Below are 23,503 nucleotides of genomic sequence, written 5' to 3'. Positions count from 1 at the left end.
AAGGTGGAGCATATTCTAGTAAGGATGTCGGTCAACAGCTTGAAGTATAAGAGAACAGATAGTAATAGACTCCCTTTGAAAATCACATTAACTATCTCAGTACACTCTGTATATATCAAAACAAAATCACACTGATGGGGAACATATATTATTACATAAGTCTTCCACAAACAACATTTAAGTGGTCTAGACTCCCTAAATGAAAATGCTTTTCTTACAGACTGATTGGACATGCCCTTCCTTTAACTATGGGTTGTAACCTCTGAAAGAAGATGCTTTCTCCTAAAGATGGGCAGCAAGGGAATGATGAGACATGCTAGTACAGTGAACTAGGAGGGCAAAACCAAGCTCTGGTCTGGAAACTGTACAGCTGCACAGAATGGAGCCTGCACTAATCAGTCGTGCTAGGAGGCAAGAACTACAAATAGGCATAGCTAGTAAACGACTGTACCTGGTGAAATAAACATGCCCACAGAGTGCTGTCAGCTGCAGCTGCTTTGTGCAGGATGTACAGAGTCACTAGACTATCTCTGTGAAGTGCTAGCCTGGATTCAGTCATCTTTTTGTTTATTTTTTTATCTTTGATTGTTGTTGAGCAGTAAATTGATGTGCAGCACGTGATGGTGAAACTCTGCTCCCAAAGGAATAGAGAATGGTCTTTACTAAACTACGTGAATGTGCTTTCATCTTTTGTTTCTTTGCTTGATCAACAATTCAGCATTTTGGACTTGGGGGAGAAAAACAGGGTATGGATTTTGCTTACTAAATAACTTCCTATCTTCAAAGAAATAGGATGTAAAGGTTTTGAAAATTAAAGGTAGCAGCCTTATTTCAAGGCTCCCTTCCATGAGGCTGTCTTCTGTATAAGGCTACATCAACTCAACGTTGAATTGAAGTACATCACTCATCACTTCATGCTATCCTTAAATGAAATCAAATAAACCAAAACAAATCCACACAAGTTTGGCACCTGAGGACAGCTATGTCATGAAGGAGAGAGCCAATGCAGTGTGCGTTTAGGGCCTGACTTACAAGTTCTATGTAACTATACCTATCAAAAATTATTGAATTTCTATTCAAACTTTAAAACTCTTCCCTGCCTGTATTACAAAAGTGCTGTGACAGTATGAAGTGCACTAAACTGTACTGCTTTGATATAGAAAAAAAAATAATGAGGAATTCCCTTTCTTCTTCTGTGAGTTGCTAAGAAACGAAGACTCTGTTGGTTCATATCTCATTAGTTCTTCTTTGTTTTAACCTTTACTCTGTATTGCTTTGAAAGTTGGTTTGCTGTTTTTTTTTTGTTGTTGTTGTTTTTGTTAGTTTTGTTTCTTTTTCTGTTTGTTTGTTTTTTTTTTCACAGTTCATAGCTGCAAGTCATCAGCAACTAAATAAAGTTAAAATTGTTGCTTATTAAAGAGTAGCTAAATCACCTCTAAGCAGATTTTGACAAAGGGTTTTCTTCCCCTTCTATATGAATTACAATTATGACAACCATTCCACTGACAGAATTCATTATAATACAGATTGCTCTCCTAGAATTCTGCAATTCAAAGTATGGCAAAAATCCTTAGAGTGTTTACCTGTTCCTTACAAGCAAAGACTATAGGAGTCCGGATGAGTATTTTAACAGGTAATGTCAGCATAAGAATGTCCATAAAAATGTGTTAATTTCACTGGGGAGTGTAGCTATAATATAGCTTGGTAGTGCTGCTAGAAAGAGAATATTTACCTCAACAACTTGCCCTGATAAGGGAATTACAAAACAGTACTCCAGAAAATATTTTTTGCTACTTCGTTATTAGTTGGCAACATGGTGAAATAGTCAGGAAATCTTCCTCGGGTTTCGTTGCTGTGAAGATGAATCCAATGGTAACAAATTGATTTTTTGATACTGATAGAAGAGAATTTCATAAACAAATGTGTAGGTCGAGAAGTCACTTGTAAAGCCCTCCAGGTTGCAGTCACTCACTGCAAAGTCTCAGCTTAGTGTTAACCATGTGTGACGGTATCACGGACACAATATGCTTCAGCAAAGGGTTTGGTAGTCACTGAACACATATTACTGCTTTTCCAGATCTTCATAGAAAAAAAACCCCAAAACAACAACAAAAAAAGAAAGCTTGACAGGTTGGTCCCAGATATGAGTCTGTTAGAAAATGTACATTCAATGTTTGGTCTTCCATTCTTGATAAAAGATCAAGGTTCACTTCTGGGTAAGGAATCAGAGTAAACAAACAAACCATTGTACAGTTGTTTACAATCTTGTTCCCCCCCCTGCCCCGGATATTGTACACACAGTTCATTGGAGTACTAAAGCAAAGCACTTGGTATGTAACTGATTTAACAGACTCCTTATAAGCCCTCAAAAATAGATTCAGTGTTTCTGAAAAGCCCATGTTTTTTTAAGGCCACGATAATCTGCCAAGAGTCATTTTGTCTTTAAAACAAGCACAATTAATCTGATGTTTCCACTTCTCGAGTAATTCCTCTTCTTCCTCTCCATTTCTCACAAGATGACCCGACGCCTCTCACTCTATCTGCGTGAACACTGGAGATCTTGAAGGCTTGCCTGTCCCCTCACTACTTGCTTGTAATCATTGAAATCCAACGTTGTCTTGAACTACATTCACAGCGAAGAAGAACTTTGAGTATAATCTCTGATGAGGAGTGTGTCGTACTTTGGGGAGGATGGGATACAGAGAGCGGATTCAGAAACCGGAGAGCTGGGAGATGCACTTCCAGAATCAATGGAGTCTCTAAAAGGAGAAGGAGGAGTTAAAGCTACCAACTCCTCAAGGTCTTGCTTGGCAGATGGGGTCTCTGAAGTGCCTTCTTTGATGCTGCCATTCGAAGGTTTCCTAGCTGACTGCGAAGCGCCATTGACTTCAATGGCAGGAAGCGGTTGGATCTCTGCAAGAGTGGTCATTGTTGTAGGGAGCTGGATTTCCCGTGGAATCAGGTATGAGGAGCAGAGAGGAGTGGTTGCAATTGTCCCTGGAGTGGCTGTTGAAAGCATCATATTGTTCAGCTCACTGATATTGGCTGTAAAGCGAGTAACCACGCTACTGATCTGCTCCATGAGGGAGCCTTGAGAGGAGCTACTTCGCTGAGGAGGTTCTGACTGGAAGGTAGGGGCGTCGTCTTCTGTTCGGCTAACGGAGGCAGTTCTGTGGCTCAGGGTGCTGATAGGTGAGGGAGTCTGCGGTCGGTACTGAGCTGGGTATTGCTCTTCTGCTTCTGAGACGTCATAAAGCGTTTTGGCACTGGCCTCGGGAAACGTAGCGCTGCTACTGTGTCGGCTACTATCTGTGCTTTTAGAGAAAGGCTTGATCACTGCAGTTTGGTTGAGGTTCTCTTTTTTGTTGATGTGGACTGACAGCCGCTGCCAAAGGTGTGCTCCTCTGCTGCTTTTCTCGTTCTGGGCCCAGGAGACTGATTTCCCATTAGAGCTGTAAATGGAAGCAAGAAAAGATGATAACTTGCATCAATGTTACAAATGTAATCACTGTACCTATGCCATGAGCATGTGTTTAGCTCAGAGCCTATATTCATCCTAAAGCTGACTGTAATTTCACATGTCTGTATCTGTCAATTGCAATGTGTCTACATCTGCCATTAATACCTATGTGCATCAGAGGGTGCCAACTCACTTTACAGGTCATTTGTGCATCCAGCCATGACCTGCTCTCTGATAGTTCATAGCAACTGCTGATCCCTATGTTGCTGCTTGGGACATAGGCATTCCTTGGAAGAGGAAGCAACTTGATGACTTTTCTTCTCCTAGGCTGGTGTCAGAAAAGGTGGCTGTGGGACTGAGGGATGCGTGGAGCAGAGAGGAAGAAATAGATGCTTGAAGGGAAAAGGTGAGCGATCTGGACTGGCTGGGTTGCAGGGGACAGGTATGTGGGCTGGCTTGGGAGTGGTAAGGAGCTCAGTGTAAGATGCTGACTGTGGATTCCTGGTATGGAACACAGTGTGTAGATTGAGAGATGGAGGAACACAGTCCTTTATGACTGGGGGAAAAAAAATATGTCTATATCCCAGTACTTGGAAGTACTGGAGCAACACTCAGAAAAAGGCTATACTGGACATACGTGGAGAGATGCTTCTGATGGATCATCTCTTCTTCATCAAGTTAGCCGCCAGTAGCTTAAAGAAATTATTCTTTTTTAATTGCAAGTCAGCTCAAAGAATGAAAGCATATTCCTAGAGGAAAGACATAATAGGCAACCTATACAAGCACCTCCTCATGGTGAACTGAGTTTGGAGACAGCAATAAACAATTTTCATCGTTTTCCTGCAAAATGAGTCCTCTCAGGGTAATTTTTTCTTCCCACTCCATCATATCCTGCTTGTTTTTCTCCTCTTGCTACCTAAGAAAAGCCAGCTGAGGCACTTAGAAACACGTAGTATGAAACCAAACCTTTCCTTTTAAGCCTTCCTTAGGCTGATGAACTGGTGTTTATGCACACATTAACATGGAATTCCTGATGATTAGAAATATTTCTTAGCTGAAACAGACAATGACTCTGAGATGATGTAAACAGGAAAGAACATAGTCTCCACATACAAATAAGCATGGGTTTATATACAAATGCAACAATTCACTCTGTTTTCCAAAATATTTGCTACAGCTCTTACAGATTTTTGGAAAGACAGCTACCTTGGATACCCTGGCAGAGTATCACAAATTTGTTGTCTGTTTGTTTGCTTTTTGAGCCTAAAAGAGATATGCTCACACGGTAGTCTGCAGTGTAACACTTTGCAAGACACACAGTTTACTAAACACAGATGACTTTATACCAGCCTTCATGTGGAGACTTGCCACATGCTACCAGTTTAATAGCTCTTCAGTCATCTAAAAAAACAGAGTTGTGCTGAGAGTAAACAAAACCCTCTCGTGGGTTCACATCTATGATTACAGTACATGGAATTATGATGGCTCATGTAACACAACATATGCCAACAGCATTCCCCTTCAGAAGCAGCGTGACAGAATCCAATAGACAAACACAACATAAGCCAGCGGGGGGGTTTAAGAGAAGCTAGACTGGGAGATGATTTGTATGAGCATATAAGAGCTCATTTCTTTGCAGCAGTGATCACCAGGATGTTATCTGGATCTTGGAAGCTACCTGCTATGTACCTATGCCTAGAATGACAGGTAAAACAGATGGCAGCTGGTAACTTGCTGTTTAGACAATCCCTTCCTTTTGCTGTAACTCAACCAGAGCAAGACAGAAAATCTAGCCTCTGGCACAGGTCACTTGACTCTGCTTCCCTGTGAATGTCATTCTGAGCTGAACAGGAGCTGGCATGAATGTCTTCCAGCTGTGGAGCAACTGTCACCAGCTCCCATCAGTCTCAGTTTGGGTTTGTATCAGTCTTGGTTGATGAACTCATTTACTGCCTTACCACTGTGCCTGAGAGTAATCAAACTGTCTGTGTGGCTTTCATGCAGATCTGTGCCTCTAAAGGAGACCCAGTAGCTGTTTGATGCAAATTTTGTGCAGAGGCCTGAAAGACTTGACAAACATGCATTGGAAATTCCTGGCTATAAAAACAATTATTAGGAAGCAAGCAGCAATTATCAGTAAGTAATGAGCCCTATATTTAAAATTCTAGCAGTCTGCCCACCAATCACTGCAACTTTTGTCTCAGGAATGTACCATCCACTTTCTCATGCTGCACCCACATGCTACAAAGTCAACATTGGGCTGAGCTGTGCAATCATTTCTCACTTCTGTGAAAGGAACAGCACTCGTTTTCTTATATTGGTGTGAATCTAGGTTATGTCTAAATTGCAGCCATGTACTTCAATATCCTGCTGCAACAGCCTGTTGCTATTCTGTCAAGTTAGCAGGACATCGCTGCAATGCACACAATTTAGCAATAGGGAAAGAATGATAGATCAGAGGCAGAGACTGTGATGTCTACTAATGAAATACTTTCCATTATTATGTCCAGCCTTTCCATGACCCCTTTGTGACTGGAAACTTTACCTGAGTGAAATACTAGAATTTCCTTGCAAACCAATTTTGGCTTGCTCAGATAAGAACAGAAGAATTACACATTTGAGTTCCCAAAGAAATTCAACTGCTAAGTTTGCCTTACACATATTCCTACCCCACTCTTCTCTTCTGCCAGCATGTTGCACTGAACGGAGCAGAGCAGAGCTCAGATCTGCAGAAGAGCAAGCTCCAATCAATGACACAAATTCCAAACCAAAATGTTAACAAAATACTTTCTTTTTGGTAAAATGAAGCCTTTTGCATGACACATTTTTTTTTTTTTTTACATTTCTTTCACTAAATGTTAATTAGGTTCAGCTTTATGTACAAGAGGAATTGCCTCAGGAACAGCCATACTAATTGTTTTTCCAGTCTCCTAACTAAAAGCTGCTTTGATTTCAATTGTTAGGCTTTTATTCCAGCCTGCTAGACCTACCACGATAACAACATGTACAAGAAATGGATCTGGTATAAATGAGAGAGCTTTTGAAGTCTGATATTCAAATACTTCCTCTACAGTTGTCCACTTGGTGACAGAACAACAATTAGTACTCTCATTATTCACCTGAAGTTGATAAAATTGTTTCTGTTGATGAGTGTCTAGGGACTAATATTGAGACAGTCACTGAAAGCATATGCAACTTGAAAATAAGCAAATTATTCTCTTTTGAGTATCTTTAAATGAAATAGGAAAAATCAGGAGAGATTAATACAAAAACTGAAGGGAATCTTCGTTCTCCATCATGTACCAACATCAGCATGTGATTCTGGTTGAGAAATAATACAGTTGAAACCAGATGCTGGACAATAACTTGATAGAGACCTTCATGATCTGCCTGAAACCTGTCTTCACATGCTTGAATTTATAAGTCTATAAAGTTCATATTTCAGAACTCTGTTCCAAGATTTATTCAGCTAAAAAGATCAGCAAAGTTGTGCTTAGATGATTCAAAGGCCAAAGTGGAGTGTTGCCTTCAAACTTGAAGCAACATCTTGGTTTGTTTAAGAAGCTTATGTAGTTAAGTTATTGCTTCAACACTGTGTATACCAAGCCTGGTTCTTAAGGATAGTCTTCTCCTCTCTTTAAGAAAGATGTCCTTTTCTCTTATCCATAGAAGCAGCTAGCAATGGTAAGCAGGATGAGCGTCTGTGCTTAACTAAGTCCTTACAACTTTCTGCTTATTCAAAGTAAATAGTAGTAAGCTGTAGTCTTTTTAGAAACCTTTGCTGAAACCTTGTGAAAGATTCAATTATATAACCAGTCTGCCTGAAAAGGGACTTGTGTGATAACTGTTTAGGAAGAGGACTGGATGGGGCACTTGGTGCCATGGTTTAGCTGATTAGATAGTGTTGGATGATAGGTTGGACTTGATGATCTTGAAGGTCTTTTCCAACCTGGTGTATTGTATTGTATTGTATTGTATTGTATTGTATTGCATTGCATTGTATTGTATTGTATTGTATTCTATTCTATTCTATTCTATTCTATTCTATTCTATTCTATTCTATTCTATTCTATTCCATTCCATTCCATTCCATTCCATTCCATTCCATTCCATTCTATTCTAACTAAAAAGTGACTCTCCATAAGGGGTGATCTGTGTGTGTGCCTGTGATGCATCCAAGCATGACACATCTATTTTGTTGCTCTAGTCTTGTCACTATTGTCAGTCTCAGATCAATGTAGATTCTGCTTGCAGTGACTTGAGTTCTTCATCCTTGGGAGAATGCAAGTGCCTTGCAATGTGCTAAAATTACTGAAATAAAGTGGATGAAAAAGTCATAGTTTTGTCTGGAACTGGAGGACACTGTGGATGACTGACTAAAACTGGATGCAGAATGTTAAGGTGTGTAAACTAGGCCAGTTCTACCAGTGTAATGGTTTGTGTTGTCACTGTTTGGCTCATTTAAAGATCTTTGAAGAGAACCTCTGCATGTCCATATATTTGTTTCTCTGGGTGAAAGCCAGTCTTGCCACATACAAATAACCTCCTAGTGATACATATCACTCAAATAATTTTGCTTACATTATTCCCATGTTGCTTGCTCTTTGGGGGATAAATAACAATGAAACACAAAAGAGGAATGATACAGGGCAAAAATGCATTTTGTCCTGTCCTGAGCTCCAGAAGTAAACAACTTATTTTGCAACCGTTTTTGCAAACAGAGTTGTTTTCTGTTATCAACAGCAAGGGCATTTATTATATTACTCCATGAAGTGTAGTCTGTTAACCCCTCCTTTGGTCATGAAAATCACAGCTGACATTAATTTAAATGACTTTGACCTATAAAGATGAAAGAAATTACAAAGTGAGAGAGAGCTGATGGGCAGAAACTTTGCCTGCGACCGCCCAGCCCAGCCACCAGCGACGCTAAATCTGGCAGCTGTTTCAGCAGCATGCCTGCTACAACAGGAAATGAAGTGTCTGGCATCTGAATGAAACATTTCTAGGATGCTTATTATCATGAGCCAAAATGCAAAACGATTTTGATGCCAGATGTAACTTCTTTATTACTCTGACCTCATTGCAATTGTTAATTGAGGCAGCTAGAGCTGGTTTTTGCTTCTTGTCTGAAAATGCCACCTCAAGCATCTCTGAGCACAGCACTGCTACACTGGAGCATCCTATTCACAGGATGGAGAGGACAATGGCACCTCTTGAACTGCAGGTTCTGCAGTTCCTCATACACACGAAGCCTCAAGGTGCTCTCAACATTGCATAGTCAATATGGTTTTTTCTTTTTTGTCTTCCATAATTTGTCAAAGGTATGAAACTGGGAAAAGAAGGAACTACCAGCTTGCCTGACCCTGAAAGCAGGAGCACAAGCAGTATACAAGAAAAAAATAAATGAAAGAAAATAAAATGTTTAACTCTCCCAGCTGTATCTCCAGACTCAAGGTTTGATTGCAAAGTGCACTCAACTGAAGGAATTTCAGGTGGCTGACATTCCTGACAAATAATTAGAGAGTTATTAAGGCACTTGGGACTAGGAGAAAAATTACTCATGTGGATTATTAGGTTGTTTCTTATTTGTTGCATTTAATCGAATCATAAATGCAAATATGATGCAAGAAATGAGAATGGAAAAACAAAGGAAAAGGAAAGTGCTGTCTACTCTGTAAAAGCCTCATGAAACATCCCTCTCTAGAATTTATTTTATCAGATACATATGAATGATGCTCACAGGTGAGGCGGAATGTGGTCAATTCTCTTGATCAGAAATAGCCTTAGGACTGGTTTTATGTCACTTTTCATCCTGAAAAATCCCAGCCATTTTTAAGACTAGCATACAGAGATAGTCAAGCCCTGATGTGAAAACTATCCATGCTAGGGCAGAAACAGAAGAAGAATGCTGCTCGGGGGACTTGAGAATATGAGCTGCTCAATACTGCCCACTATGAAACTGCACAGCGTTTTTTAGACTGAAAGGAAGCAAGTAGGGTTTAATCAGCATCACGGGACCTCTTCATCCTGTGGGATGATGAGATTTTTGTCATTATTCTCAAAAGGTCACATCCCTGCATCTGTCTTTTCCATCTGCACTTCATCCCAGTGAATTCTAGCACTGGTTCGATACTGAGACAGGAGAGTGGCATCTGCTTTCCTTTCTGCAACACATACATTCTACCTGGGAATTTCCCAGGCTATTCAGTGGCAACACTACTTGGCTTACAAAATTTGACAAGGACTACTGGCCAAGACACTGTGGCTGGAGATGACAAAACACAGCCATCAAATGCAATTGCACTCTCTGTTAAGCAGCAGGTATTCTTAACTGTTTGAGCAGGTCTTGCAGCTGACAGTCTTGCTGTGGAACTATTAGACTGACACAGTTTCCAGTCTTTTTGACTGTTAGGGCATCCTCTTTAACAGGAACCTTTTTCTCCTCTCTACTTGACTCAGATCGATTACAGTCTGGAATGCAAACAGATTCTTCACTGTGAAGATATAAATATAAAGAAGAAGTTTTTTCAAGTGTTTATATATGGCCAAAACAGAGCTGAATACTGTACGACAACATACAGCTGATACACTTGTCTGACATTTACACGCACTTTCCTTCTCTGCAAAGGTCTTTTATATGGTGACTCCAGAAAGCTTATGAATGAGGACTAAATATCACTGAAGGCAATGCAATGGAGGGAAAAAAAATAAACCCAGAGAGCACACAGACAACAAACAGAACCCCAGCTGACAGAGAATGACAGGGGTGTGTATACATTATGCATGGCACCCAGTGAGGAATGGTCCTGATGTCATTTAAACAGCAGGAGTCCCCTGGATGTGTGCTCCATGGCATCGCGGTTGATAGTCTTATGTACATGAGCAAACGTTGTTGTACCTAAAGGGAACGTAGCACTGTGCAAGTGTTACACTGAACACCCTCCTGAGGTGATAAAAGCCACCTGTGATGGAACAGTTGGGGAAAGTAAAGGTGGAATTTGGTCATACTGTGCTCTGATGATACATTTATAAATGGCTTACAGAGGTGGACAAGAAATGAGCAGATCTCTTAATAAGTGGTAAACACAATACTTCTGGAGTAGTAAAATGTAGCACAATGCTGCATGCTTATTAAGAGTGCTGTTTCATGAAAGATTTATAACCATCTGTGCCACATGTGGCTTAGGCATTTATTAATCAAGATGTCTGGAGAAATAGGTTTTAGATCCTGTGGGAGTGTTTAACATTTGGAAATTTGACTGGGCTCAAAGTGAGATGAATAGCTGATAGCTCCACAGCATTGAAGGGTTTGGAATATTTCAATGCAAAAATATCAAAATGGCCATATTGAAACAGATCATCCCATTAGCACTGCCAAAAGGAATGTAGTATTTGATAGTCAGTAAAATGGTGACGTTGGCCTACAGTGCCATACAGTATACAATGGCCAAAACAGAGTAGAAAATAATACTTCAATAAAATTAAATGGAGAAAATCACAAACAAGCAAAAAAAAAAAAAAAAAAAAGATGCTCTGAGCTCTCTCTGAAATGAATTGGGAGCTTTCTTTAAAATGACTGTAAAACCTAGCACTGTCACACAAGATAGTTTGACTGAGAGGAACCACCATTTTCATGTTGAAAATGTTTCACCCATCAGCTTTCCTCTGCTGCTTTGATCAGACTTAATGTAACCCCTAATATGTAGCAAGACCACCATTCCAGAAAAGTTCTGGAGCTGATTACTCCAAGTCTGAAGACTCTTTAGCTGCTCCAGTGGCTGACTGAGTGAGATATAAGGTTTCTCCTCCCCAAAGCACCATACTACGACAACATCACACAGGACACGTGGTTGGGATCACTTGAATGAACATGGTGCAGGGTTGGGGTTTTTTTGGTGGTCAGATGGAACACAGAGATCAGCAGTGGCCACGTGTTTTGGTTTTGTCTCTTTTTCTTCTCCAAACATACTGCATGGGATGCACAGGAATTACAGACAGAGGATCTGGCCTGGCATTGTCCCAGGGCTGCTCCTCTTGTTCACAGACATAGTACACTGCACTAAGGCCACTTGCTGTTTGCTTACCTGGTCATTGTAGCTCTCCCACCATTCCCCATACTCCCTTTTGGGGTGAAACACTCTATTTCCGACTTGTGCGGGGCCAGTCTCCTGCCTTTGTACCTAATAAATCACGACAACAACAGGAGCAAACAGAAAGAAGTGATTGTGTGCTCAGCTTCCTGCGACAGCTGCTGTGCCATGCACATGAATGCTACTGGGGCAGTGGTGGGATACAGTGCAAAGCAGCCCTGAGCGTGGTGGAGTAACTGCAGAAAATCCCCAGCCCTGGGCTAAAGCAAACAGGGCTGTCTAGGAGAGGTGCTCACTGTTTTCTTATATATATATAGCTAGGAGAAGCTAAAAAGATCCTACAGCACATATAAGATGCTAACCTTTTGTCTTTAGTATTTTTTTTGCAGTTAAACCAAAAATGGTCTAACTGAATGGCTAAATAATTTCAAAGAAACAACACTTGCATTAAGGATCAGTGTGAAATCAGTTGGTGGCCACACTCTCAATGCTAACAATCTTTTCCTCTGATCCTCCATCTCTGTAATACTTGATTTGTTTCTCTGCTTGTCAAAGCAAGCCCCAGGGCAGCTGCTTGGTTAGATAAAATTTGGGTGGGCTAACTGTGTTGTGAGTGGGCCTTCCTCTCTCCACTAGCTAAAAACAAAGCAGGGTAGATGACTTGCTGAGATGTAGACAGGAAGTCAGATGATACCAGCCCCAGTCCTAGGACTCAGCACAGTATTATGAATGCTTCAAATTCCATCCCTTGCACCGGATGGAAATATCATTTGAATAAATAATTTAGTGCTTGAAGACCAAAGGAATCCTTGGATAGTACACTAGGACAGGAACTGGTTGTTGCTTACTCTGTGAGCACTGGGATGTGAGCATTGAAAAGATCACATATTGACTCTTTTCCCACTGGTGAATTTCACCCTAATTGTATAAATTCTTGTGCTAGGTGTTGAAACACCTGTCTGAATGCTTTAATAAAAGTGGGGCAAAGTGCCTGCATATGTCTTATCAAAGAGTTTGTGATACTCCTTTCCCACATGCTATGAGCTGCACTGGGTTTAGCACATTTCTATGGGGATAGCTTGTACATTTTAACACTCCTAACACTGCAGAATAAAAGAGATATTTATTGCTTGTCCATTGGCTTGATCTAGATACCCAAAGTTATCTTGAAGAGAATAACCCTGTGAAAGAAAAATAACCAGAGTACACACAAAGTGAAGCTAAACTTTGGATGCAATTGTGTAGATCCCAGAGGCAGAGTATATTGCATAAATAACTGAGGAAGAAGCTTAGTGAATCTGAGTGAACTGAAGGTAGTGAAATGAGGTGTGCCCAGAGCAGAGAAGTCCTGTCATTTGCAAATTATAACCTTGCTGAAAGGAGGAACAACAGGAGTTTTGTGGACTGGCTGCCAAGGTTTTAAGGCAATCCAAAGTGCAGTATATGCAGTGCTCCCAGATAGGCATGAAGCTTGTGCAGGACACAGACATATTAAATGGAAGTTGATTCCTAGAGCAGAAGAAAAAGTGGAAGAGCTTAGAAAATATGTAAATTCAATGCAAACTCAAAGGAAGTCAGACTAGATCATATAAGTTCAATCAGGGTAGCCAAGGAGAAAGAGCAAAGAGAAAAGACTGTGTAGAAGTTTCACATGAAAGAAAAAGAAATATAGTTGGAGTGGAAGGTGTTAGACGTCAAAGAAAGTAGAGTTTAGGAAGAGCAGGAAGGAAAATCACAATTACATTTAGACCCAATAATCAAAAGAGATACTCTGAGCCCAACAAGACAGAAGGAGAAAAAGTCAAGACTAAGAGAAGAACTCTCAATGCTTGTATGTGCTGGCTACTAAAAAGTAGCCAATAGAAGGAAATGAGGCAAGCGTCCTTGGAAACTCTGTCCTGAAGAGCCCCTGATTAGGATGCATGTGACCCACACAAAGAAGCTCCTCAAGCTGCCCATTCATTGCCATCAAAGTGAATGGAGAGACTACTATGAAACCTCCAACTTTTCCACCTACTCAAGAGCAAATGACACCATCAGAAACAGAATGCTTCAAAGCCTTGAACCATAGTAACTGTTCTACTGCCATTTGTTCACTGTTAAATAACTTGTTACTTATCCAAACAGTGACCAAACTCTGGTCCCAGTGTAGAAAGTGCATTTAACTACCGTGTGGAGGCTGCAGAGTTCTTTGGGTGACCGTTTGGGAAAGACATGCCAGAGATTCTGTGTAAACAGTATTGGCAGCTTTCAGAGCAGATAAAAGACGTGATACTGCCTCAGAATGTCTTGCACTAGAAAAATGTCCCCTTCCTGGCCATTAAAACAGAAATAATAATGAACAATTATATGTGTATATATATGCTTTAGAAGATTTAATCTGAGGAGAGAAAAAACCAAAACCCTCTCAAACATTCCTTTACAGTAGTTAAAAATAATACTATTACAAAAATATTTTACTACTTCAGCTGCTATGTGAAGGAGGCATAAAATGCTACATGTGAGCAGTGCTTGCAAGAACAGATTGCTTTTCTTCTGCTCCTGCTCTTGGCTAGCTTCCATACAGAGCTTCATGGGTGCTTTGAACAACAGGAGGGCATTGATCAAGTCCAAGTGCTGGTGCTGCACTTTGGGCACAACAACCCCATGCAGTGCTACAGGCTGGGGACAGAGTGGCTGGAGAGCAGCCAGGCAGAAAGGGACCTGGGGGTACTGGTTGACAGCAGCTGAACATGAGCCAGCAGTGTGCCCAGGTGGCCAAGAAGGCCAATGGCATCCTGGCCTACATCAGGAAGAGTGTGGCCAGCAGGAGCAGGGAAGTCATTCTGTCCCTGTGCTCAGCACTGGTTAGGCCACACCTTGAGTCCTGTGTCCAGTTCTGGGCCCCTCAATTTAAGATGGACATGGAGACATATGAACGTGCCCAGGAAGGGCAACAAAGCTGGGGAGGGGTCTGGAACACAGCCCTATGAGGAGAGGCTGCGGGAGCTGGGGTTGCTTAGCCTGGAGAAGAGGAGGCTCAGGGGAGACCTTCTGCTCTCTACAACTACCTGAAGGGAGGTTGTAGCCAGGTGGGGGTTGGTCTCTTCTCCCAGCAACCAGCACCAGTAAGAAGAGGACACAGTCTCAAGCCAGGGGAAGTTTAGGCTGGAGGTGAGGAGAAAGATCTTCCCAGCAAGAGATTGGGCACTGGAATGTGCTGCCCAGGGAGGTGGTGGAGTCACCGTCCCTGAAGGTGTTCAAAAGGGGAATAGCTGTGGCACTTGAAGCCATGGTTTAGTTAGTCATGAGGTGTTGGGTGATAGGTTGGTCTTTTCCAGCCTTATTGATTCTATGATTGTATGACTTCATTTTGCAAGATTGTGTAACAGTAGGACAGGAACTGTTTGCAGCATCATTTCATTTGCACAGTTCAGCCTACGATGCTTGGTTCAGAACGATGGGATGCTGTTGTGATATAAATAGTTCAAAAAAGTAGGCCTGAACACATGTGCTCAGTTAATGCAGCCAAACAATTTAGATCAATCAATCACTATTTTAATTAAATTTAAGTTGATTTGGAAATTCAAACCAATCCCTAACACTGTACACAAATTAAACATCATTGTAATCAGGGCATTCAAGTATATCAATTCATTATACAAATGGAATGTTTTAGCAGCAATGTATCAAAATCTTTCAGACCTAATAAGTTTCACTAAGTTTCATAAAAGATTTTTTTTTTCAGTCACTTCACTGTGTTTTAAGTTTAACTCATCACAGTATCAAGCTTGTCCAAAACCAGACACCAAGACTAAGTCATTTAGGGGAAAAATAAAGAAAAATGAAGGATTCAAACCATTCAGTAATCTCTCAATGTAATTCTCTTTTTTTTTAGCATATTCAATTAAAATAGCTCCAAATGATCCATTTGGTAAGGGATTCATTAATAAATGCAGACTAATCAGTCAAAAGGATAGTGACTTTCTCTGAAGAGTCATTTCTTTGTGTTTTTTTTCCTTGCATCAAAATTCTTTTCTAGCAAGGCTATGAAGTAAAGAAATACAGAACACAGAATACAGAATTAACCAGGCTGGAAAAGACCTTCGAGATCTTCAAGTCCAACCTATCATCCAACACCATCTGATCAACTAAACCATGGCACCAAGTGCCTCATCCAGGCTCCTTTTAAACACTTCCAGGAATGGCGATTCCACGACCTCCCTGGTGTGGCCTAACCAGTGCTGAGTATAGGGCACAATGACTTCCCTGCACTTGATGGCCACACTGTTCCTGATGTAGGCCAGGATGCCATTGGCCCTCTTGGCCACCTGGGCACACTGCTGGCTCATGTTCAGCCTACTATCAACCAGTACCCCCAGGTCCCTTTCTGCCTGGCTACTCTCCAGCCACTCTGTCCCCAGCCTGTAGCACTGCATGGGGTTGTTGTGACCAAAGTGCAACACCCTGCACTTGCTTCTTAAGCATTATTTTTCCATCTCTCCTTATTCACATTCTCTCCTAATCTCCTTTTTAGCTCTCCATGTAAAAGAGTTGATTGAAAAGCCTGAGAATCACAGAAAAATTATTTGTCTGCTCTGCCAAATAATGGTTTTGGCTGTGGTTTTGTTGTTGTTGTTGGGTGTGTGTTGGGGTTGGCTGGTTTGTGTTTTGTGTCTGTGTGAGTGGTTTGGTTTGGTTTGGTTTTTTTTGCTGTTTTATTTTCTGTGTTTGGGTTGGGTTTTGTTGTTGTTGGAATAGTTTGACTTGTTTTGCTTTGCTTTATTTTGTTTTGCTTTGTTTTTCAGTGAAATAAACCAGACTTGTAAAGGTCTTCCAGCATAAAGCCAGTACAAAAGGCTGATTGGTAGGGTACTTAGGGGTACAACAGACCCAGACTGGATTTTCTTCTCTGCCATTCTATGACAATAAAGTAAATTTATTTTCACCAGGCTAGAAATTAGCTCTCTGCCTTTTCCAGTCAGTATTTATTTCATACAAGACAGAATTACTCCACCAGGCTCCAGCAGGAAAGCAATCCATGCTGGCATAATTGACAGGTAGCTGATGGAATTCCAAAGGAGATGATACACCAGCCACGAGCTCACTGGTCTGAGGTTACAACCTCTGCTATATTCAACTCCATTTCTCTATGAGTAACTCCCTGCAGCTCCCTGCAGAAACTATGGAACCAATAATTGTAATGAAGACTGTGACTTATTCTCCAGCTTGGGAAAGTTGTGTTTTCCTTCATTTTGCCAGGCAATGGGCCTGGTGGAATGTTAGCCTTAGTGTTCTGTGTGACCAATAACATCAGCAAAAGTATCAGACCTCTGATTGTATTTTATGAACCTATAAACCAGGCTCTGACAAAAGTGTGTGAAGAAAAAGTTTTTGCAAATTAGTTTGAAAGAGAAGTGCAGTGCTCATTTATCTTCATTCAAAAAGTGTCAGAGGAACTGTTCAGGCTGCATATAAATGAAGACAAAATTGGCACTTTTACTGTAAGAAATGTGTCCCAATAGAATATGCTGTGGGACAAATTCATGATCAGTCTCTTTCTCAGTGGATGCACATGTGAGGAATGGGAACCAACTTCAGCTTTTCACAAGACTCCCCCAGGTTTCCTTGTATTCTGCTTTACAGTACCAAAGCCACTGAGCCTGGAGTAGAGGAGGCTCAGGGGAGACCTTGTTGCTCTTTACAATTACCTGAAGGGAGGTTGTAGCCGAGTGGGGTTGGTCTCCCTCCCAGGCACCCAGCACCAGAACAAGAGGACACAGTCTCAAGCTGCACCAGGGGAGGTTTAGGCTGCATGTTAGGAAGAAATTCTTCCCAGAAAGAGAGATTGGCCATTGGAATGTGCTACCCAGGGTGGTGGTGGAGTCACCATCCATGGAGATGTACAAAAAGGGACTGGATGTGGCACTTGAAGCCATGGTTTAGCTAGTCATGAGGTGTTGGGTGACAGGTTGGACTCTCTGAGGTCTTTTCCAACCTTATTGATTCTATGATTTTATGTTTCTCTGATAAGATTGGACACCTGGGCAATGGGAATTACACAGGCTGCATCTTTGAGCCCCTTGCATGGTATGTGCAACAGCAGCAGAGTTTTATTCTGATGGGAATTCCCATCAGAGTCTGGTAACAAAACATCTTCCTGGCGTATTTCCTAATAATGCAATGCAGTAGTCACTAGTCAGACCTCCAAGAAGTTGTAACAGCTAAGACTGTAGAGTTAGGTCAACATGATTGTTAAATATGTATATTCCACCCCCCCCCCCCCCCCCAAGTGTTTTAAATGGATTTCAATCTGATTCAGAATTAGAATGAATGCTTGGAAAAAAATTAAAATCTGAGAAGAAAAGGGTGAGGGTTTGAGAAATTTCACTTCAGGCTTCTGAAAGAACTGCCTAGGAAAAATGGCCAAGTTTTGTGCAGAACACCTCTTTTCTGTTCAAGACTGAGAAGGTGGTCTCTGTCTCTAGATGTTCTCTTGTTCTGGTGCTGGCTAGAAGGCACAGTTTCAAGCTGCTCCAGGGGAGGCTTAGCCTGGATGTTAGGAAGAAATTCTTCCCAGGAAGAGAGATTGGCCATTGGAATGTGCTGCCCAGGGAGGTGGTGGAGTCACCATCACTGCAGGTGTTTAGGAAGACACTTGATCGTGTGCTTGGTGCCATGGTTTAGTTGATTAGATGGTGTTGGGTGATAGGTTGGACTCAATGATCTCAAAGTTCTCTTCCAACCTGGTTAATTCTATTCTATTCTATTCTAATCTTGAGATTTTGATGCCGCTACATGACGTGCTGATATATGATAGACTGCACTATTTTTAAGCCATGGATGGCAGCTTCTAGATGGCTGATTCAAAACCATTTTTCTTATTTTTTTTTTTGGTATCAAAATAGTTTCTGTTTGAATAGTAATGATGCAGATAGAGTCAGTCATAAGATGGAAAAAGAAAGAGAAAAGATAAGAGGGAAAACCAGCTGTTCTTTGCGGAAGCAGAGCACACTTCATGAGGGCAGACACCTGTTTCAAAAATATTTAATTATGGCACAGTTTGGGACTGTCTGATGTAAACACTAATTACAACCACTGGTGATGCAGGGCTGAATCCAGCCCACTGAAAAAAAATCTAGTGTGCTTAACATATTTTCTTCATAGAGGATAGGGAATGACGTTTAACAACACATGAGCCTGGACACTTGAACTCTTTTTCAGATGCCTGTGAAGGCAGCTCTTGTTCCCTCAAAATGCTATTACTGTACCAGTGTAGCACTAGGGAGGGAGACAAAAAAATGCTCTTAAATAGTGTCTGATTCTTAGGTGGATATGAGAGCATCTTTGTCTAAGTAGATTAAGATAAAACAAAAGTATAGTGATTCATACAAGAAACACCTGAGGGTGTGTTGGCTCACTACAGCAAAGGATCCCCACTCCTGAATGAATGCTGTCCTGGTTCTGCAGTCACACAAGGTTCTTACAAGGTTCTTTAAAAGACAAGTTAATATATTAAGAGCCAAATGAGTAGTTCACTTGTTTTGACAGTCACAGTTTATGGTTAATTATTTAGGAAATCCTTTAGTAAATCCAGGTAGAATAAAGCATCACTGCCATGTAGGGCTATGAAGCTTTGATCTCATTGAGATTTATGGGTTGCTGTGGATAAATGTCTATGATAAGGTGCAGAAATCAATCTGCATCTTATTTTTCTGTTGTCTGGTATTGTGCTGTTCACATCTGTGTGGAGGAATTATGTGCAGTACCACAACACTCACTGCATCTCGAATATGGCTAAGATAATCTGACTCTTGTTGGTGAAGATTCTTCGCTGTTGAATGTTCATGTCTGCCTGCCTGGGTAATGCATTGAAAGTACAGATCCATCCCTTTTCAAACCATAGCATCATAGAATGGTCCAGGCTGGAATATGAACAGTTGCTTTCAGCAGTCCTAAACCATTTAGAAAAGGAGAATTTGGTTTGTATTTTTTCACAGGAGTACTTTTGGCTTGCAACAGGTACCTAGCAGCCTCTGTTTCCTGAGAATGTTATAAAAGAAACCTAAGGAGTTCTATATCATCATAGGGAGAATGACAACTGACAGTTAGAAAGCAAACAAACAAACAAACAACACTTTTAGCTGCCTAATTTCTTTCTTCTGTTTGTCACTGTAAAAATAGCAGAAACCTATATAGCTAAGCCTCCAAGCAAAGAACCTCATCTTGAGTGTTTTCTGACTTCACTTTTCTTTCCTCAGTTCCTATCTCACTACCTGAACATCTCTGCTGTGTCCAAGTCACAGCTATAGAAGGATGCCAAGCTCCTCTTGCTTATCCTATAAAATCATACAGGCTGGAACAATGCAGAATTTGCTGCTGAAGCAACTGAAGAACCTTCAAAGTGGTTGGGGATGTCCAAAGGAAGCAGCTGAAGGCAGGAACAATTGGCACAACTATAACTAACAGTAGGTGAATTGAAGAGGAGCAGAGTGAAGATTTGGGAGAAACATAAAGTGCAGAGAGAAAAATGTTGGTAGGACATTTTAAAACTTGCTTAGCAGGTATGTGGGAGAGACATATGAAGACATTAGAGGTGTTTTTAACACTTTGCTGGTCGCCTAGAGCAGTGTATTATCTGAGGTAATGGAAAGCAAACTTGCTTTTCTCCAGTTAGTAGAGGAAGATGGATGTGTTTTAAAGGCTGATGTATGTAAGCTCAGAAAATGGCACCAGTGTGATTTGAGCCATTTAAAGACAGGACCCAGAAGAGATGAACACCTACAGTGATGAAATTACTGTGTGAAATTCACACCTAAGATATTAGAAAGTTAAGAGGAGAGGCTGAGGGAGCTGAGGCTGTTTAGAATGGAGAAGATGAGGCTCAGGGGAGACCTTATTGCTCTCTACAACTACCTGAATGGTAGTTGTGGTCAGGTGGGGCTTGATCTCTTCTCCCAGGCAGCCAGCAACAGAACAAGAGGATACAGACTCAAGCTGCACAGGGGGAAGTTTAGGCTGGATCTTAGAAGGAAGATCTTCCCAGAAAGAGAGATTGCCCATTGGAATGTGCTGCCCACAGAGGTGGTGGGGTTTGACGTCCCTGGAGGCGTTTGAGAGAAGCCTGGATGAGGCACTTAGTGCCATGATTTGGCTGATTAGCTAGGCTTTGTTGATCAGTTGGACTTGATCTTGGAGGTCTCTTCCAACCTGCTTGATTCTGTGTGTAATTCTGCGTGTAAGAGCAGCTTTGGAAGTTCTATTCCCCAGGCCAAGGCAGCATGGCTGAAAGGCTTTGGTGCGCAGCCCTGGCTAGAAACATAGTACCAGCTCTAGTTGTAGAAATAAACACAGCCCATATCTTACCTACAGAATAGTAAAGCATGAGGCAAGGTTGAATTAGTATTGCACTTCAGACTGTTTCAAAAGGGCTGTGCAGCATTTGTGCCAACAGTTCCTGGGACCTCAAGGTAAGATTTGCTCAATTTACTTATGGCCTTTCTAGTTCATGTGAAACTAACTCATGAGATAACTGGAAGAACATCTAGATATATCTGTACACAGGTTGTGTGGCTTTGCCAGCAGCTATGTAGTGTTCAGCATTGTTCTTTATGGAGTTGTTTCTGGTAGTCTGGTTTGTTAGCCCTGCTTTTAAATGAGGGTAGAATATATTTTAGTGAGTACTACAGTATCACAATAACCTGCATGAAATGGTTTTCCTTTCACTAGGTAATGAATAGTTTTTCCTTCTACCTCTCTCAGTACATGAAGAATCATTCCAACACATCCACTGGTTCCCTGAGTTTTCTTAATTGAAGAATAAGCCATGCAAAAAAAGTCATTTAGGACTTTTAACAGATGCATTGCTTTATTTAGGCAAAACCAGTCATGTTATCTGTCATTTTGCATCTGATGAGGAAGCTCTGAATAGAACATTGGCATTATCTGTTTGACAATGATTCGATGCAATACTAGACTCTGCTATAAATTAGTGTCAAGAAGCAAAATACTAATGATAGGGGCCCTCTGTGTTCTGGTGACTGAAATAGTATGTTTCTTTAAAATACATCACTGACTCACTCTCTTTTAAATAAAACCCCTCTGAGCTTTTAAAATAACACTGTGTAGTTCTAGTGCATATTTCCTTTGATTCTGAGTACTTCAGTGTTCACTCGAAGAGCTATCCATCCAAACAAGCTTTTGAGTGTTGTACTGAATAATACCTTAAAACATACTGCTTTATGCAACAAGATTTTTCTTTTTTTTAAATAAATGCTTCAATACTAAGTGAAATGTTTGCTCATGCTCTACTGTAAGCAGAACAGAAGCTGAAAGTGGTTTTCTTTCTTGAGAAGATATCAGACGTAAGTGAAATGCTGAGCAGCGTATTAAATCTACTCAGCATATTTCAGGACCCTGCTTAATTATCTTTAATACAACTAAGTAGACATTGATTAGAGAGAGTTTCCCATGATTGATGAAATCAGTTTGCTCTTGGATTCCCAGACCCTTCAGGCTCACATTCAGCACTGCTGAGCTCACTGGCACCATTGCCATTTAACCAGCTGAAGATTCAGACACTTGCATTAGGATTATCTTCTTTTCAGTTTTATGTGTTGATTCATGCTCCTGGTGACATAAAAGTTCTCCTGCAACTTTCAAACAAAATGATCTGGTTCTTCATACCTTAGCAAATTTATCAACATAACAGCTTTGTGCTTCCTTTTGCCTATTGAACTCTCTCGGTGCTCCTCAGGACTGAAGCTATTTACAAGAGAGTGATATTTAAAAAGAAGTAATTGTCAAAGAAGATCTATTTCATTCTGCTAACAACTCACTACTGCAGATGGTATCTACACATTGAGAGAAAGACGTGGAAACTGAGCCCTCAAAAAGAAGAAAATACATTAAGTCTTTTAGGACACTTCTGAATAAAATAAAGACTCTAGACCAAATGATGACAAGTAAATCCTTCTGAAGCCCAAGATCCTCCTGTCATCTGTAGCTTCATCTTGCTGAGCAAAAAACCTGTGTGATGCAAATGAACTCTGCAGCGAAAATGAAGAAATATAACAATAATCTCAAAGAGGAAGACTGGCCTCCTATTGAGGACACAGTATGAAGAATGCCTCTTTTAGGTGGCCCAGAAGTTGTATTAGGGCCATTCAGGGTTACAAACAGAGGCTGTAGAAGAGGGCATGTCAGGTAACCATCAATTAAGCTGATAAAAGATTTATCATTTTAAAATAGTATCCTACTCTGCACCTGGAAAGGACTGGAAGGCACCATCATTAACTAATCATAGGTACAAAATATCTTGCAACAGACTGGCTATTTCTGTACCAATTCAAAGTCACTGGAAGAGAAGCATTAGTAATAATCTGACAGAAAGAAATCATCACTTTGGCTTAATTCTTCCTGCAGGTATGATTAATAAAATCCTCCCTCAAGTTTGCATTTTGTTCCACACAAACACGGAAGCATTAACTGCCCTTGTACCATGCCAATTCCAGTTGTCAACAAAGGCATGTCTGGAAATACTCATATTATCAATCATGAAATCCACAGATGTTTCAGTGGAGAGGAAAATCTAGCTACTTGTCACTTCCAGGCTAGACTTGTGTGGCTGAGAAATGACAAAATCATTTAACTGCACTTTCATGGAGGTAGAATTCTTTGTGCTAGCAGATATGTAACCCAAATCATCCCCACAGCACCCATATCAAAAGTAAAAGGGATCAAAAGATTAAAATGAACCACTGAGCATGGTGAACTTCAATACCCTCTGTCATATGAAGCAGGACAGTATTTCCACTCCTTTTCCTTCAGTCTTTTACTGTGATTTTTATACACTGAACATATGAATTATCTTCATGATTTAGAATTCAAATTATTCCTTTGGAAGTCACAAAGAAATATCTCACAAGAGAGTATCTGTTCAGCAGAAGGAAGGATAGAAAGATAGGGTCCTGTG

The 23,503-nt window shown here is 40.9% G+C and overlaps 1 protein-coding gene across 1 annotated transcript in view; it reads right to left on the bottom strand.

The window, feature by feature from the left end:
• Window positions 1-1,890: 1,890 nt before the first annotated feature.
• Window positions 1,891-23,503, bottom strand: part of LOC128897472 (metabotropic glutamate receptor 5-like) — a 35,889-nt gene continuing 14,276 nt past the window's right edge. Inside the window, 3 exon segments of the mRNA XM_054164779.1 lie at window positions 1,891-3,452; window positions 9,793-9,954; window positions 11,545-11,640. Coding sequence (XP_054020754.1) covers window positions 2,630-3,452; window positions 9,793-9,954; window positions 11,545-11,640 — 1,081 coding nt within the window. The 3' untranslated portion in view covers window positions 1,891-2,629.

This window comes from Dryobates pubescens, chromosome 10 (genome assembly GCF_014839835.1).
Source record: "Dryobates pubescens isolate bDryPub1 chromosome 10, bDryPub1.pri, whole genome shotgun sequence".
NCBI lineage: Eukaryota > Metazoa > Chordata > Aves > Piciformes > Picidae > Dryobates > Dryobates pubescens.
Note: the sequence above shows the minus strand (reverse complement) of the source record. Positions and strands in the feature narration are given on the sequence as shown.